The sequence below is a fragment of the Astatotilapia calliptera genome, chromosome 20 (genome assembly GCF_964374335.1).
Source record: "Astatotilapia calliptera chromosome 20, fAstCal68.1, whole genome shotgun sequence".
Taxonomy (NCBI): Eukaryota; Metazoa; Chordata; class Actinopteri; order Cichliformes; family Cichlidae; genus Astatotilapia; species Astatotilapia calliptera.
The window spans coordinates 31,619,802-31,637,863 of record NC_137441.1 but is presented as its reverse complement, the minus strand read 5'-3'; the positions used below and the strand labels follow the sequence as shown (position 1 = coordinate 31,637,863).

The 18,062-nt window shown below is 41.1% G+C and overlaps 2 protein-coding genes across 2 annotated transcripts; one reads left to right on the top strand and one right to left on the bottom strand.

Annotated features, from left to right (window-relative positions):
* The first annotated feature begins 275 nt into the window (after positions 1–275).
* Positions 276–7,592, top strand: LOC113013310 (5-aminolevulinate synthase, erythroid-specific, mitochondrial-like). Its single transcript, XM_026154119.2, has 10 exons — positions 276–740; positions 1,727–2,081; positions 2,219–2,311; positions 2,450–2,672; positions 3,383–3,567; positions 3,675–3,854; positions 4,712–4,876; positions 5,983–6,251; positions 6,737–6,899; positions 7,170–7,592. The coding sequence occupies exons 2-10, from the start codon at positions 1,748–1,750 to the stop codon at positions 7,331–7,333; spliced, it is 1,776 nt and encodes a 591-aa protein (XP_026009904.1). The 5' UTR covers positions 276–740; positions 1,727–1,747; the 3' UTR covers positions 7,334–7,592.
* On the bottom strand, positions 7,169–17,220 carry ttc34 (tetratricopeptide repeat domain 34). The gene is made up of 7 exons (XM_080295512.1): positions 14,999–17,220; positions 14,610–14,832; positions 13,960–14,152; positions 12,119–12,285; positions 9,308–9,598; positions 8,936–9,220; positions 7,169–8,589 (listed from the first exon to the last, which is right to left on the bottom strand). Exons 1-7 carry the CDS (start codon positions 16,714–16,716, stop codon positions 8,044–8,046), a joined length of 3,423 nt encoding a protein of 1,140 aa, XP_080151638.1. The 5' UTR covers positions 16,717–17,220; the 3' UTR covers positions 7,169–8,043.
* Between the last annotated feature and the right edge of the window lie 842 nt (positions 17,221–18,062).

The following is an 18,062-nucleotide window of genomic DNA, read 5'->3' as shown; positions in this document are numbered from 1 at the left end:
TACAAGTATTTAAAGGAAAATGCAATACATTTGCAAGTAGAGCAAATAATTTGTGAACATTTATTTTCTCTAACCTTCATCTGTTCTGTACTGTGCTCTACTGTATAAACTGTTTCTGTGTGAGTACATTAAAGTATCACAGAGACAGCTTTTGCTATGTTTTTTTAAAAAAAAACCTATAAAACTGTATGTGTTATGAACATTCATAAAGAAACGTTAATCATACAATGTCCTCATTTCTCTGTTAAAGTAAAACACAAAGAGCCAAAATAACCTGATAGTGTGGTTTATTATAGGAGATGGCATTGCTTTCTATATTGGTAGAAAATTGCAGTGTGACTTGAACATGACATCATGTCATCTGATAATTTAGGCTCATCATCTGCGGCATCTTCGTGCACTCTTTGTTGTGGTGTAATAGATCTCATATTCACAAGCTGTGGAACATGAAGATATTGAGATTGTTACCACAAACTTGTTCTCACCATTATTTTAAGTAGCAGCGCGTGCCACAACACAGCGTGTGCCGATAGGAACCCTATCAGTGTCTTTGCACCTCCCACAAACACAAACAACACCCTTTTGTGGCCCCCCCAAAGCTGAGATCCGCAGACACCTCTGATGGGTGGGAACTGAGCTGATTGCATAATGCGCCTCAACATCTGACCAGTAACTGTTGACACTTACTGACCCTCTGCCTATTTGCTGTTTGGAAGTTCGTCCTCAGTGCAGGTCAACAGGTGAGTTTTCTTCATTATTAACCCTGCTCTGATCAATTATAGTCATTGTTTTTATTTTATTTTTGTTGTAATTGTATATGCTTGATTTAAATATTCTTAACTGAGATAAAAACATCTGGTGTGGATACTCCATCATTAATTAATAAATGAGGATGTATTCATTTTTTGTTGGTTAGCTGCCTTCTTCTTCTTGTTGCTTTGTGCGTCAGTATTTAAATGTATTTAAAGTAATTAACCAAACAATCATAAGGTGAAAAAATAATTTGACCTACTTTTGTGGTTTAAATGGAAGTAGCAGTTAAAGATAACATCAGACTTCAAGAGAAAACCCAGACTTCACAACAACTGCTTCCCACACTATTTCTGCTGACTACAAAAATAATGTGGGAAATCATAGAACCTGTTCCTGTAGCCAACTAAACTACACATACAGGTGCTCACCAGCAAATTACAATATACATCAGTACATTTGTGTGGTAGAGTGTGCTTTAGTGAGTATTTTTCCTGAGTCTGAAAAACTTTTCGGACTCAGGAAATAATGGCCATTAACCAAAAAGAAACGTCTGTTTTATCGGATTATTTGAAAGCTTCCATGGTAATCAGACTCAGCTGATGATGCAAGTAAGTAGCTCTTACGTGCCTGCAGAGTTAAGATAAGCGGCTGCTCCATGCCGCACCCAGGAGGAGGCACCTACTGCTTTCTAAGCTGAGCCATTACCAGTCAAGTTGCCATTACCAGTTAACATCATTTTGCATTTTTGCATTTTTTGCATTTTTGCATGTTAAGCTAAGGCATGAGCTTTAGATCATTTGTGAAGGGAGTTAGGGAATTACCATATAGTGTATTTGACTAAAACAGGCTATTTTTACCTAAAGTAATTAAATAAATAAATCTGGGTTGTATCACAGAGACTCTATGCTATGTAATTTCTAATCTTCACCCACGTAAGGCAAAATCTTCTGTCCCATCTTCTGTCTTAACCCAGAGTAAGAACAGCTTCAGTATCATGGCTGCCTTCCTCCATCACTGCCCCTTCCTCAAGTTGGCTCCAAAGCCGGCTTTAAGGAGAACCGGAGCCGCCTTGCTGTCTCTTGCGAATCACTGCCCCCTCATCGCTCGTCAGATCACCGTGAGCGGCCCGGGCTCTCTGGAAGCCAAGCTGAACGTCTCGGCCCCCAAACCCCAGGATCAACAGCTTCCCACAGCTGAACAAAGGAGGCTCTTTGCTCAAACTGCTACTCAGGTGGCTGTGTCCGTATCAAAGGGATGCCCTTTTGTCAGCTCCCAGATTGGAATGGTCCGAGCCAGCCCTGAAGTACAGGAGGATGTTCAAGAAAGTGGTAGGAATTAAGTACCTGCAGCGATGCTATCATCAGAGTAGCAGAATTTGAGCTTTAATAGAAGAAAATCTGACGAATTACAAAAATAGGGGACAAAATATTTATAAATTTGACACAATCACACTCCTCTCTGACAGGTTTGATGGCTTCTCTGAAAGGTGTAAAGGATTCTGCGTGCCCAACTTCAGCTCAACCCAACAGTGTTACCCACCTCCTCAAAGACAACATGGGTATGTTATACAAATAAAAGGGCTTTACCCCTCCAGGCATTTCATTGTAATATTCTGTGGTAAATATTCAGCAATAAAAAGCTGTCTATTGGATGCTGTAGAGTAACTGAAGCCCAGTCAAAACTATTCTTTCCACAGCTGGCCCCAGCTATGACTATGATCAGTTCTTCATGGAGAAGATTGCTGTGAAAAAGAAGGACCACACATACAGAGTCTTCAAGACAGTGAACAGGAGTGCTGAGGTCTTCCCGTTTGCTGAGGATTACTCCATTTCTGGGCGGGAAGGCTCCCAGGTGTCCGTCTGGTGCAGCAATGACTATCTAGGAATGAGTCGGCACCCACGGGTCTTCAGCGCCATCAGGTAACAGGACCCAGCAAATATCATATTACTTTTCAGCGGCTCAAAATTTTAATCTATGCACTACTTGGTTTTGGACCACATATTTGCAGATACTGTTTGGATTTGAGTAATTAATTATCCTTATGGCGATACAAAGCTGTAGACTGGCTTGGGTAATCTTATGTTTAAATTGCATCATTCTTGCAAGAAGTGAAACCAAATAAACTCAAAGGACTCGAGAATTTGACGGAAAAACATAAGCATACTGGGCACAGTGTAGAAGATATGCGATTCACTTCAGTTTAATGCAGTTTTATTTATCTATTTTAAGGTATGGTTATAGAGAGAAAACCCCAACAATCAGAAGGCTCCCTTTGAGCAAGCATTTGGCAACAGTGGGAAAGAAAAACTCCATTTTAACAGGAAGAAACTGCCAGCAGAATCAGACTCCGAGATTTCCATTTGCAATGACTGGTAAATGGTGAGGGGCAGAAGACCGGCTGTAGAAGAGAGACAGAGATTAATAATAACTAAAGACTGAATGCAAAGTGGTGTGTAAACACACAGAGAGTGTGATCCACCCCGGACTATAAACTTTATCAAAAAGGAACATTTCAACCCTACTCTTAAAAACAGAGAGTGTGTCTGTCTCGCAAGTCGAAACAGGGAGCTGGTTTCATTGTTTTGTATCTGGGCTTGATGTTGTACCTTTTTGTTGTGGATGTCCACAGAGATGCTCTGGACAAGCATGGTGCAGGAGCTGGTGGGACGAGGAACATTTCAGGCACCAGCAACTTCCATGTGTCTCTGGAGAAGGAGCTTGCCGAGCTACACCAGAAAGATGCAGCGTTGGTCTTCTCCTCCTGCTTTGTGGCAAATGACTCCACCCTCTTCACTCTGGCTAAGATGCTGCCAGGTAAATAATTACCTCAACATTAAAATCAATGTTAACTATTTATTAGTTATTTAGCAGTTAGCAGTTGTTTTTTATTTGTTTAATGATCTATTCACTGTTTTGTACAGGGTGCGAGATCTACTCCGATGCTGGGAACCACGCATCCATGATTCAGGGCATCAGGAACAGCGGAGCCAAGCGTTTCATCTTCCGCCACAATGACAGTCGACACCTGGAGGAACTGCTCCAACGCTCAGACCCTACGACACCAAAAATAGTGGCGTTTGAGACTGTGCACTCAATGGACGGTGAGAACCACGAAGTCAAACGTTTGAAAAAGCACTTTTGGAAACAAGACTCTTATTTTTCCATTATCTCTTTCTCTCAAGCTGCTTCAGGGGGTCATCAGCTGGAATTATAATACCTTGAAGGAGTTCCCTTCTAAGCAGATGTTGGATGCACCTCCTTTAAAAAGTTCAACAATTATCACCAGTATAAGTTTAAAATGATATTTGATAAAGAGTATTGTATTGTTCTCAGCTCAGTTTTTTCAGCATATTACACCAGTGACAGCTCCATAAAGCACGAGCTGATCATACTTTTAAAAGCAAAAACTGATATTAATCATGTTTTTTAAATTCTTTTATGTGTTCTTTTATGATTTAAATATTTGTTTCCAAAATCTGTGAGAATAACTCACCACATACTTCTTAATCACACATTTTGGATGCGGTGGTTGACAAATTAAAGGAAAAACACCCATCCTTTGACCCTCTACAGTTGAGGGATCCGGTGTCTCTTTTTCGTAAAGTTGCTGTGAGTGATTAATTAGTCTTTGCTTAAACATTTTTCTCCAAAAGGGAGTGACCTCTTTATCAATGAAAACTCCCCCATCTACAGTGCACTAGTCACTGAATGGTTTTATGACTCTGAAGATTACATACTGGTAAGTCATAAACCATGGCCTTGAGATTCACCAGTTTTCAATCAAATTTAGCATCATTTGGGCTGACATGTTCTCCACCTCCATCATGAAAACACCAGATCAAGGATCAGCTATTGGAAAAGTTGTGCTTTTTCCTTCAGTATGTCACCTGTTTTAGATCTTAAATACTTGCTACTCTTATACCCTGTTGTTCACCTAAACACCGTTCTAATTTTTCAGGTGCCATATGTCCTCTGGAAGAGCTGTGCGATGTAGCCCATCGTTACGGAGCGCTGACATTTGTTGATGAGGTTCATGCCGTGGGCCTGTACGGAGCCCACGGAGCTGGAGTGGGCGAGAGAGACAACATTATGCACAAGATTGACATTGTTTCTGGAACCTTAGGTGAGTTATCCACTTCTCTCACACCAGCAGTTTTGTCCTTTCATCTTGAGCATAAGCTCAGGGGCGATCGTGGCTCAAGAGTTGGGTGTTCGTCTTGTAATCGGGAGGTTGCCGGTTCGAGCCCCAGCTCAGACAGTCTCGGTCGTTGTGTCCTTGGGCAAGACACTTCACCTACTGCCTACTGGTGGTGGCCAGAGGGGCTGATGGTGCGATATGGCAGCCTCGCCTCTGTCAGTCTGCCCCAGGGCAGCTGTGGCTACAACTGTAGCTTTCATTCACCAGTGTGTGAATGAATAGTGGTATTGTAAAGTGCTTTGAGGGGTCCCGAAAAGCACTATATAAATGCAATCCATTATTATTATTATTAAGCGGGACAAGGTAAACAGCTTCAAACTCTCACAGGCTCTGCTACTGGCCCAACTCCCATTTACAGCCTCTGCTGCAGTAACTGTCACTGTCGCATTGCCAACAAAGGAGCAATAACTTTTAACAGGCATGATACTGCGCCCCTGTTGGTTCAATAAGGTCAGGAGAGAAGTGAGCTCTCATCACAGGAAGCAGAGGTTTTATCAGCTGAGCGTCAGTTCTACTCCCTCTCTGGCTGTTCTGATAAAACTGTCCACAGGCAGACTGCGTGGTGTGAAACTTGATGCAAGGCTTTTGGTAGAAATCCTTGTGAATTAATCCTGGATTACAACATCAGACTTTTTCAAAGTCTGGTTACAACAGTTCACATGACAGTAAATGAAAAAAATAATGATGAAACTTAACTAAGAAACTGATACAAATTGACTTGGGAGTGTTTTAGCTGGTGTGTTAGAAATATTAAAATTCATTTGATTCAGACTTAATACATTTTGTGTAAATTTTTTATGCATTCTGCTTTTTTCAATGTTTATATATTGATGTCACAATAATCATATTTTTACAATAAAAATGTAAATAACTTAAAAAAAATTTACACCTGTGAAATGTATTAATGTAGAAATAATAAAGTTATACAAAATGGCAATGTAAGAAAAAAAAAAGTATGTCATTTTTATTTACACTTAATAAATGCTCTCCCCACCACTTTACATAGAATCTGTCATTTGTTACTATTTCAGGTAAAGCCTTTGGCTGTGTGGGAGGCTACATCGCCAGCAGCGCTGCCCTGGTGGACACAGTGCGCTCCTACGCAGCCGGCTTCATCTTCACAACGGCCCTTCCCCCGATGGTCCTGGCCGGAGCGCTGGAGTCTGTGCGGGTCTTGAAGAGTGAAGAGGGGCAGGCGCTCCGCAGAGCCCACCAGAGGAATGTCAAACACATGAGGCAGCTGCTCATGGATAAAGGCCTACCGGTGGTCAACTGCCCCAGCCACATCATCCCCATTCGGGTAAAAAGATTTAGCACAGCTAAATGGACACTGGATTACAGCCACCGCTATTTCAGTATCACTTGTTAGTTAAACCTGATTTTCCTTATTATATATATTATAATACTTATTCATTTTATAAACCTAGAAAGTACAACGTAGGTCAGATGAAGTCGGGAGGGTAACACAGACTTAGTTATAGTCTTTAATCGTGATTAAATTGCACAAATAAGTAAACAATTAAGTAAACTGAGTTTTAAAATTGTATAATAGGCTTGAACAACTGCATACCAGTTTATTTAATTAGTTTAGAATTTTTTATTATTTTTAACAGATTGAAATTTTGAGTAGAACTAACCAATTAAGCAGCCCATAATTATTCCAGAGATCTAATCTAGACTCTACAGGCTGAGTAAAACGATTCATCCATGTATGCACTACCTAACTGTGCAGAATAAAAGTTTCTCCTAAATGACACGTGCCATCTTTTATGATTTATTTTCCAGGTGGGCAACGCTGAGCTGAACACCAAGGTGTGTGACATCCTTCTGGAGAGGCACAACATCTACGTACAGGCCATCAACTACCCCACAGTGCCTCGTGGTGAGGAGCTGCTGAGACTGGCTCCATCTCCTCATCACAACCCCAAAATGATGGAGTACTTTGTGGGTGAGTGTGAGGCCACTTGCTGTAATTAGGTCAGAGGTGTTCTGCTAAATATCTGGCAAAATATGGGGATAATGGTCAGTGCAAATGTTTTCCCACAAGACATTGTGGCTCTCTTGACATTGACCTGCTCCCCTAAATGACCGTGCTCTATGGGGAGCTTAAAAAATGGCACGTGCTAGAATAATCAGACCAGAACTTTTAAACATTTTAAAAGAAAATAAATATCAACATTTAACTGTTTATTCTTACAAACACTTTTATCATTCACAGGGAAACTGGTGGATGTTTGGCAGGAAGCAGGTCTTCTGCTCAATGGCCCGGCGACCGCTTCCTGCACCTTCTGTGACCGCCCACTGCACTTTGACCTCATGAGTGAGTGGGAGAAGTCCTACTTTGGCAATATGGAACCACAATACATTACTGTGTATGCATAATACCACAGTGAATGTTTCATCTCAGCTACATGAGCAGTATATGCATAAATCTAATGCTATATACATCATACAATGCAAAAAGTCGTAGTAGAGGCACAGTGAAAACTACTTGTGTTTTGACATTATGTTTAATTATTCTCCAATGGCAGCAGTGTGAACTAAATTTCAGTATTTATAATCACATGTACTTCTGAGTGCTAAATTGTGTTTGCCACCATGGATATGATTAAAGATTTGTCTTCATTTGAAAAGCATAAAACCTGCACACTTGGCACTTTCTTATATCACTCATCTAGGTGTGACAGCATTGAACGCTGAATGATTTTGCTTATACATTATGATAGCATAGTTATTGTTTTTTGTGATTATCATATTAATTACATTGCTAATGTTTTATGTCATAAGTGTTTGTGGTGTTAAATATTAATTCACTTACTCCTCTAATAAAAAATATATTTGCTTTGATGTAATCGTAAAGACACTGATGTTAATCCTGTAAGTTTAAACTGAACTTTGAGGGAATAATATGAACAGTAGCAATGGGTGCTCTGGAAGCACCAAACATCCCATGAAATTTAGGAAGCTGAGCATAACAAAATGATTGGGATTAGGTTTTTCTTTTCTTTGTTTCTAATTTTGAGGTAGGACATTGACCTGATTGGAGCTTTTGCGGCTCCACTGGAGATTCTGTGTCCAGTTCACAGTCAACACTAGTTCACGTTGCAAGGATTGGCCACTTCTCGTTTGACTTTTGCCCTCAGTCTGCGGAGCTCTGTGTTCTCACTGTCCAAAAGGAGGCCACATTCAATCAAGGTCCAAGCCTTACTGAGATGTTGCTCCCCATAATGCTGCAGCGCCCCCCGCAGGAAGCACTCAGCCAGAGGCAGTTTTCCTAGCCCAGCCTCCACACACTTGATGGCCTGTTCTCTGTTGAGCTCCAGGGCCCGGATGAAGTCCTCCAGAGCTGGCCCTTCTTTGGAGCAGAGCACCAGGCTGCGACCTCGCAAGCACAAATCCTCCACCCGGACTTGAGGGTGGTCTGAACAGCTGTAGTCAGGTCCATCGTGTTTCTGTATAACTCTGTCCAGATCAGATATAGCCCGCTCATGTAAGCCCAGCTGTGCCAGGCACACAGCCCGCTGGTGAAGATACTCCATTCTCTGACTGCCCCCTGATTGTACTGCCACAGTCAGGAGGGTGAGCGCCTGCTTCCACTGACCACATGATGACACACTGTTGGCCTCCTGAGCTGCTTCCTGTCCCAGTGTACATGTAGTTTAGAGTAGATATGTATCAGATTCACATTATTGACTTTGCCATCTAATTTAGGCATCTAAGATAGTCATTGTGAGATGGTGGACCCGCCACATGTTTGTACTGTATTTTACCATAAATGAAAATACATACATAGAATATATACATACAACTATAACACCCATTGGTTCAATAGAGAGAAATGACATGGGGTTTTTGTAATATCATGGAAATATCCTGACATAAACATTTTTTTTTTTGATGAAAAATAACGCTGACAAAGCCAGAACAAACAACTTTGGCAGATCTGCTCATCTGGTACTAAATCTGGGTTTCCTGTACACTTACCTGTGCCATGCATTTCCGCTGATTAAATGGGATGAGAGCCAGCAAGAAGTCAAAATAGGATGAATCCTTCTCAGCCAGTTTGCTGAGCCTGCGAGCTGCGCTGCAGTACTTCTTCTGCCAGGCATCCACCACACCCACCCGAGCCTGGGCCACTGCATCTCTTGGCTCCTGGCCAAATATCTGGCACAGATGCACGCCTGCTGATTTGACCTCACCTGGAGCAGGTGGACCATAACAGAAGTATGGATTACTGAGAACAGGGGATGACAGGTGCAATAGTGCTTTTTGTCAAATTGGAAACGTCACACAGCCTAAGCCATAAGCTGCTAGGCAGATGATTTCCAATCCTAGCAAGGATCCGGCTCAGAAAATTTCCCCCACAATCTCACCTTTTGCCAAAAGGATGTCCACATAGAGCAGATGCCATCTGGGGTTTCTACAGTCAGCCCTCATCAAAGCTCCACCAATTATGAAAGCCTCTCTAAGCTGCTCTTCATGGCAGGGAACACCATGAGTGGCCACAATATCTGACAGATTGGTACGACAGAACTGATGCAGCCAATCACAGACCAGCTTCTGTGCCCTGTCCTTGAGTGAAAGAATGTCTTTGGTCACTATGTCAGCATTTATCTGAAGTGCTGCCAGGATATCATGAGTACATTCCTAGAGGGAGAACAGAGTTCAAATGTTATACTTTATTTCAACATGCAGTCCAACATGCATATCATACTTTTCATAATTTTTCTAGACCATGTTAATAAGTGTTAGCATAAGACTGGTATATTTATAAAGATCACAATTCTGTGGCACCCCTTTTTCAAACAGATTTCCCCAGAAAGCCACAAGGTGTCGCTTTATGTTTAGGGGAAAACTCAAATTAGGTTAAAGGCTCAATGATACGAAGAGAGAAAGTAGCCTTGGAAACCTTGGCATTAATTTTTATTCTTAATTCAACATTAGGGTCCCTGTGGGGCATTTCACCGAAAGTGATTTTATTATTACAATATTATAAAACTGAAGCAATTTCTCTAAACACAGACTGATAAATTAACACTTTAATATCAAGGAGGCAAGGTGTAAGAGTAATATGATATACGCTCTCCAGGCTACACCAAAAGGGCTTTAAACTAGCTACCACTGTTACATTTAGTCAGGTCCTGGGTTCATTTTCTGCAATTACTGAAAATAAATACTGAAAATGTCTTTTAAGAGACATTTCTCAGGTCCACCAGAAGAAAAAAACATATGTGGTGAGGCTTTATCCCATTATATAATTGTACAGGGAGTGCAGAATTATTACGCAAATGAGTATTTTGTCCACATCATCCTCTTCATGCATGTTGTCTTACTCCAAGCTGTATAGGCTCGAAAGCCTACTACCAATTAAGCATATTAGGTGATGTGCATCTCTGTAATGAGAAGGGGTGTGGTCTAATGACATCAACACCCTATATCAGGTGTGCATAATTATTAGGCAACGTCCTTTCCTTTGGCAAAATGGGTCAAAAGAAGGACTTGACAGGCTCAGAAAAGTCAAAAATACTGAGATATCTTGCAGAGGGATGCAGCAGTCTCAAAATTGCAAAGCTTCTGAAGCGTGATCATCGAAATGTCTGTGAAGGTTCTCAGTCATCCAGGTCATCGTAGTCAAAGGAGCTTGCAAAGAAAAGCGTCTGGACTTCATCATCGAACATTCAAGCGTTTCATTCAAAATAGTCAACAGGGTCGCAAGAAGCGTGTGGAAAAACCAAGGCGCAAAATAACTGCCCATGAACTGAGAAAAGTCAAGCGTGCAGCTGCCAAGATGCCACTTGCCACCAGTTTGGCCATATTTCAGAGCTGCAACATCACTGGAGTGCCCAAAAGCACAAGGTGTGCAATACTCAGAGACATGGCCAAGGTAAGAAAGGCTGAAAGACGACCACCACTGAACAAGACACACAAGCTGAAACGTCAAGACTGGGCCAAGAAATATCTCAAGACTGGTTTTTCTAAGGTTTTATGGACTGATGAAATGAGAGTGAGTCTTGATGGGCCAGATGGATGGGCCCGTGGCTGGATTGGTAAAGGGCAGAGAGCTCCAGTCCAACTCAGACGCCAGCAAGGTGGAGGTGGAGTACTGGTTTGGGCTGGTATCATCAAAGATGAGCTTGTGGGGCCCTTTCGGGTTGAGGATGGAGTCAAGCTCAACTCCCAGTCCTACTGCCAGTTTCTGGAAGACACCTTCTTCAAGCAGTGGTACAGGAAGAAGTCTGCATCCTTCAAGAAAAACATGATTTTCATGCAGGACAATGCTCCATCACACGCGTCCAAGTACTCCACAGCGTGGCTGGCAAGAAAGGGTATAAAAGAAGAAAAACTAATGACATGGCCACCTTGTTCACCTGATCTGAACCCCATTGAGAACCTGTGGTCCATCATCAAATGTGAGATTTACAAGGAGGGAAAACAGTACACCTCTCTGAACAGTGTCTGGGAGGCTGTGGTTGCTGCTGCACGCAATGTTGATGGTGAACAGATCAAAACACTGACAGAATCCATGGATGGCAGGCTTTTGAGTGTCCTTGCAAAGAAAGGTGGCTATATTGGTCGCTGATTTGTTTTTGTTTTGTTTTTGAATGTCAGAAATGTATATTTGTGAATGTGGAGATGTTATATTGGTTTCACTGGTAAAAATAAATAATTGAAATGGGTATATATTTGTTTTTTGTTAAGTTGCCTAATAATTATGCACAGTAATAGTCACCTGCACACACAGATATCCCCCTAAAATAGCTAAAACTAAAAACAAACTAAAAACTACTTCCAAAAACATTCAGCTTTGATATTAATGAGTTTTTTGGGTTCATTGAGAACATGGTTGTTGTTCAATAATAACATTATTCCTCAAAAATACAACTTGCCTAATAATTCTGCACTCCCTGTATGTTTTAAAGCTATGATTGTTGCTTAAATTATTCGAATGCTTAAATTCCTGTTATCAGGAAAGCCCAGAGGAGAACATTTTATTTAATAATTGTACAATAATTTAGTTTGACTTAATAGTAAGGAATCTCAGGTTGTTTTACGCTACAGCTGTTTCACAAGCAACATATCACTCAAGCACTTAGCTGTAACCACCTGAACAAAAAGGGCAATAGTATCGAGTTTCAATGATAGATAAGACTAGAGGAAAAAAAAAACCTTTTGTTGATTCAGCATGAGATATGTGAAACCTCTTCCACAGAGGGCATGCACGTGTTTCGGATGCTCCTTCAGAATGGCACTGAAGTCAAATATGGCTGTTTTTCGCTGACCCAGCAAAGCGTAGCACCTCGCTCTTTCTAGTAGTGATTCAGCTGCCTCGCCACCTGAGAAAAACAATGAATTGACTGTTTTTATATGTATGTGTAATCTCATTTTAGTGTCAGTTTCAATATTTGTGTAAAATAAATCATAGATTCAAATACACACAGTAGAAGTTGGTTTCAGGTCTTATGTTTAACCACAAAAGATGTGTGGTTAAATAATGCATGGCTAATCTACCTACGGATGAGGACATAATGCTCAGTTCATTCATTTCTCCCAATGATATTTAAAATTTCAGTTAAAATTATTTCTATTTGGACACAATAACAGAATTATTTCAGAAAGAAACAAGAATTACCACAGTCAATATAATTAGCCCCCTTAAAAACTCAAAGCCCAAACCACTGATGTGATATAATGTAGTTTAACATTGTAATGCTCAAGGCTTGTAAAAATGGCAAACAGTATAAAAACTTCAGCAAGGCTTTGAGCTGTCACTTGAAAAACCATCATGCCAAAAACACAAAAATCAGTTTAGCTTGAGAAAAAAAAATCTTGATGTGCATAAAGCAGGAGATGGAGTGGACTGGAGTGATAAGCATCATTAAGAAATTCTAAGAGAGCCACACAATACAGAACAAGCCTGGTAGAGGTAGGAAGCAAACGATTTCAATGACTCTGGAAAAAAAAACTACTGAGAGAGATATGTAAAGACACTTGTGAATGACTTAGCCAAGTTGGGAAATGTAGTCTCAAAAAAGACAGTCACTGCAGCCCTGCACAGGAATAGACTGCAAGAAAAAAACTCCACCACTGCACAAGAGACACTTTCAAATAAGACTGTAATATACTAAAGACACCCTGCAGAAAGAATATGCTGCCTGTAAACTAGAGCTCTTTGGCCAAAGAGACGCTGCTGTATAACCCAACGAACACTGTACCCAGAGAAAAACACAGCGGTGGGAGTAATATGCTGTGGGGATGCTTCAGTGCGGCTTGAAATAGGAATCTCGTCACAGTGGAAGGAATCACAAACTAAGATGGATTTGTGAAGATTTTAAAAGAACACCTCAACCAATCAGCAGCAAAACTGGGTCTGGGTCATCACTTTGTCTGACATGATAACGACCCAAAATATATGGGACTCCAGGTGAAGAACTAATTCCAGGAGACCAAAGTGAATGTTATTGACTGGCTTGTAAAAAGCCCTGATTTCAGACTTGTTGAAAACTATAATAAACGACTACACACTACACAAAAATGATGCCCAACTAACTGTTAGCATCATGGAGGCTAATAATTTGACTCTGGCAGTTATTGTGAATAATTTCGTTTCTATGTCCAAAGTAAAAGACATCGCAAAAGTTCATCGTAATTTTTTTTTCTCCCATGTCCCTTGCGGGGCTCCGTAAAAATCAACTAATCATCCAAAATAAAAATAGGATGTTTGGAAAAGCTGTGTCAAAAAGTTGTCTCTCTGTTTACCGGCATCTGGAAATACTTTTTAAAAAATGAAATTTTCATTGTGGGCGTAATTATTCTATCCTCATCTGTAATTTGTGTTATGTTCTGCAAGACATTTTAAAGTGAAATCTAAAAAAAAGCTTGGGTTTTGTGCTGAATTCCACAAATCATTACTCCAGTCTGCATGCAACAACCAACAAGGTTAATACTATCAATAGTTAGCAACAGATCAGTACCAAATATCAACAACTCATCAAACAGATTCTATTCACCAGAGGCCATAATTGCAATGGAGAGATATGCCACAGCCTCTCTGACAGCGCATTCCTCGCTTGCTCGGTCCAAAATGCGTTTTGCAGCTGAGTGGGAGTGTCCCTGCAGCAGTGCTCTGTCTTTCTGTTGTGCCACTGCCAACAGGGGGCGCAAGCAGCTGGTATCACCACACAAGATGAGCTTTTTCAGCAGCTACAGGAAAAAATTGACAGACATGAAGAGTAAATCAGGACTATTCGGTGGTTAAAATCATTGTTAACATTTTTTTTAAACTCAAAGCTACACTTTTCAAAACAAAACTGTAGCTACCGCACACTGAAATCAGACATTTGGATGCTTATCAGGTAATTTTAGAAGTGAATTGATCGCTGAAGATTTTTTCACATTTGAGCCCTCATAGCTCCTTATATCATGAATGTAATTACTTTGAAGGTGCATCCAGAAATTATTCAAAGGAAACTAGTTAAATAAACAAAGGTGTTTCCCCAAAACTACTAATAATGAACTACACTCTGCTTTCACTCAGCTTCCTGCTTTATTTATATATGTTTTACAAAATAAGCAAGTGTGAAATTAGGTTTCCTAAACAGGAAACAAAAAATCCTGAATCCATTTAAACATGAAAAATTGGTACCTCAAACTTATATACCTGATTGGTGTCATAAAGAAAGCCTCTGTGCAGCTGCAGCAAAGCAAGGCGAGCCAAGATAGGTGCCCGAGGATTGGTGGGCCCGATGGACAGCAGCAATCGGTAAGCCTCCTCCACCCGACCAAGCTGGTACAAGGCATCTGCTGCCAAGATCTGAGGCCCATCGGCACTGGGCTGGAGCTCCATCAGCAACAGAGCAAGGGAATGGACACCAGCAGGAGTCCTAACGTACAAAGCAGAAAAAAAACACAACGGGACAACAATCACACTGAGAAAACACACAACAAAGACCATACCATGCAATAAAGTAGACTTTTCCTGCTGTGACATGCCAAAATATTTTCTCTGAGAAAGCATTGCTCAGTAAACCATATCTAAAACAAACATACCTTGATCTGTGGTTGTCCCTCTTTGATAGGGTCTGCATATGTTCCTCCTTTTGGTGCTGTTGGGAGTCTTCACCAGAACTGGACTTGGGTTTGTGATCTCTAGACCCTTCAAGCATGAATCGTCCCTGCTCCAGCAGAACAGTAAACAGCAGCCCACGGTAGTTCCAGGGTACCAAGCAGCGCACAGCAAATGCTGTTTCCTGAGCATGCAGCCTGCTGGCTGTCACATAGTCTAAAGCAGTCAGGTAGTTTAAGCCACCCATCATTCGCAGGAGGCCCCTGCCACAAAGTGCTCGCACACAGCTGGATGGGTGGGGGGCATTGTGTTCAATCACAGCCTGAAAGTCTTCTAATGCACCCTTCTGGTCATCAGAGAGCAATCGTGCATATCCGCGAAGGACGTGGACCGTGCTTTGATAGCTCTGCTGACCTTGTGCGGCAGCTAGCTGGCTGCAGATAGAGAGGGCCTCTTTGTGCTCTCCTCTGAGGAGAAGACAATCAGCCAGTCGGACCCGCAACTCTCTGTCTCCCCCACCAGGTTCTAAATGGCACAGGGTCCGTAACTGAGTGATAACAGGGTCCAGAAGTTCAACTCCTTCAGTAGATCGCAGATCTGCCCGGACAAGGACCTGATCTCTGTAATCAGACAGGCCTCTCTCCGCCTGCTGACGGAGATGGTTGCAAGCTGCCACCCCAGTTCCCTGATCTTTGAACAGCTTTTGGAAGTAAATTCGGGCAGTGGCTGGGTGAGTCTCAAATGCTTTCCCCAAATCTGAGCACTCCTCTGCAATCTTTCCACCTGCTGAAAAGCAAGCAGCTGCTCGGCTTGTCAAGAGTCTGGCTGTCCTCTCAGGAGTTTCTTGGAGCAATTTTTCTATAGTACTCTCTGGTATTTTCTGGCCATGAGCATACTGCAAGAGGGAAGAGTATGCCTCTGCACTGTCCATAAACCTGCCCATCAAAAACAAATATGCTGCATTGAGTTCCTGTACTTCTTTGTTACTAGGTGAAATAGACAGCAAAAACTCAATAACAGTAGCAGAAGTTTCTTCTTCAAGCTTGTCATTGTCCTTTGTTCCCACTCTCCACTTGCTGTCAACTACCAGAGTGGGATGTATGAGCATGATTTGTTCTGCAAAGGCCTTCACTATTTTGGGTAAGTATCCCGCTTGTCTGCTCTTCACCAGTGTGACAGTTTCAGACTTGCTATTCCGGTAAGCTTTGAGGTAAATCTTTAGTCCCTTTAACCTGTGAGATTCTGATAACAAGCAGGCGAGGGCTCGAGTTATCTCTAACAAAACATGAGTTGAACCCTCTGGAGGAAGGTTCCGCTTCCCTTCAAGCATAGCAGTGCAACGAGCAAGAATCTCCTCACAGGCATGCGTGTCACTCTGAAGAAGAGACTCCATTTTGTAAATGGTGGCTAACAGATTGTTGGGACTGAGTGTGGAGAGGAAAACAGCAGCAAGACCTTTATTAAGACCCTCTGCAGGCTGATTCTTCACATGACTGTCAAGCCAGCCCTCTAGAGTAGCGATCACCAAATCCAGACCGGACTTATCCAGTTTTCTCATGTGGGACACCGCAGAGGTGGCGTGAGTCCTGAAGGCAGACATGTACAAGGAGGTGGCTCTCTCCAGCTCACCGCTCCGAAGGAACTTGTCTCCTTCCTTACATATCTCTGAAATATTGACTCCAGGTCGAACCAAAGCAGTCATGATTGCTCAAATGGCGGGATTGTTCATGGCTGTTGAAAGCAATTACAACATTGTAGTCTAATGGTTAACGGAGGAAATGAGGATAAAATATATCTGTCACATGTTGAAATGTAAAAAAAGAAAAAGAAGAAGAAGTAATAAAAACAAGCATAAACAAGCACTTTTACTCTTCAACATAGAGTTCATAATTCCATCAATTTTGACAAGATCCCCAACACCATTATTTGAAATACAGCACCAAACCACGACAGAGCCTCCATCATGCTTTACAGAATGCTGTAGAGACTCATTGTTGTACTCTCTAGACCTCTTCTGCACATACTGACAAAGATTTGAACCAAAAGATTTGAAATTTGGATTGATCTTCTGATCTTCAGTCCAGTTCTTGTGTAATTTGCAATATCTCAGCCTTTTCTCCTAGTTTCCCTCGACAGCCTCCCATACACAAAAGCCATTTCTGATCAAGCTTTGATGAATAATATCATATGAACTGAAAAGCCAGATCCATCTCTCAGTTCCTGTGACAAATCTATGGTGGATTCCCCCCCCCCCTGTTTCTTAATTCTTATCTTCTTTCTTAAGATACTGTTCATCTCCTGTAATTCTTTTTAGACCTGCCACTTCTTCTTTTCTCCTACTACTAGTGCGGACTCCTGAGTTTTTTATTCAGGATATTTCACATAAGTACAGATTATTCAGGATTTTAGGTAAGATATTGTTATACTGAGTTATACTGATTACTCAGTATGGAACATTTATCAACTAATAGATCTTTGAGAATCACAATTGTTGGTGCAAAAATACAATTGTTTTATTTTTGGTATTTTTAAAAATATATTTAACTAAAGAAAAACACATTATGTTTTATGACAGGCTGCTAGTAAAAAAAAAAGATAAAATTGCTAATTTTTCTGTTATGTGTACACACAACACTAGTTCAACTCTTGGGTTAGAAGACTTTTTATGCTTTTTATTGCATTGTTAAGTTGTTCAAAATAACCGAAAAAAATTTTTATTTATCTGAAAATTATCAGGTACAAAAACTGGAGTGAAAAGGTGTGAAAAAGTAGCCAACATCCAAAAAGAAAAAAACTTTGAAAGACCTTCAGAAAGCCTGGAGAACTATTCCTCAGTAACACTGTAAAAATGAAAAATGAAAAAAAAAAGTCTTGTATGAAGGTAAGTATGTTGCTTAAATTTGTTACTTGGATGCCAAATTTAAAGACATAAGGAGTGGCTTGAAACTTTTGCACTGTGTTTTCTATTATTTATAACTATGTATTTGTATTGTTCTGACTTGATATTAGTTTGGTGAAATTTTACGCACACACAAAATAAGATTACCA

Excerpts from the sequence above, each read along its gene's own strand:
- LOC113013310 (XM_026154119.2), top strand. The coding sequence starts at position 1,748 with ATGGCTGCCTTCCTCCATCACTGCCCCTTCCTCAAGTTGGCTCCAAAG. Across the intron at positions 2,673-3,382 it reads CGGGTCTTCAGCGCCATCAG|AGATGCTCTGGACAAGCATG; the intron begins GTAACAGGACCC and ends GGATGTCCACAG. Across the intron at positions 6,252-6,736 it reads GCCACATCATCCCCATTCGG|GTGGGCAACGCTGAGCTGAA; the intron begins GTAAAAAGATTT and ends TTTATTTTCCAG.
- ttc34 (XM_080295512.1), bottom strand. The coding sequence starts at position 16,716 with ATGACTGCTTTGGTTCGACCTGGAGTCAATATTTCAGAGATATGTAAG. Across the intron at positions 12,286-13,959 it reads CATTGCAATTATGGCCTCTG|GTGGCGAGGCAGCTGAATCA; the intron begins GTGAATAGAATC and ends TGTTTTTCTCAG. Across the intron at positions 9,599-12,118 it reads TCATGCTGAATCAACAAAAG|GAATGTACTCATGATATCCT; the intron begins GTTTTTTTTTTC and ends TTCTCCCTCTAG.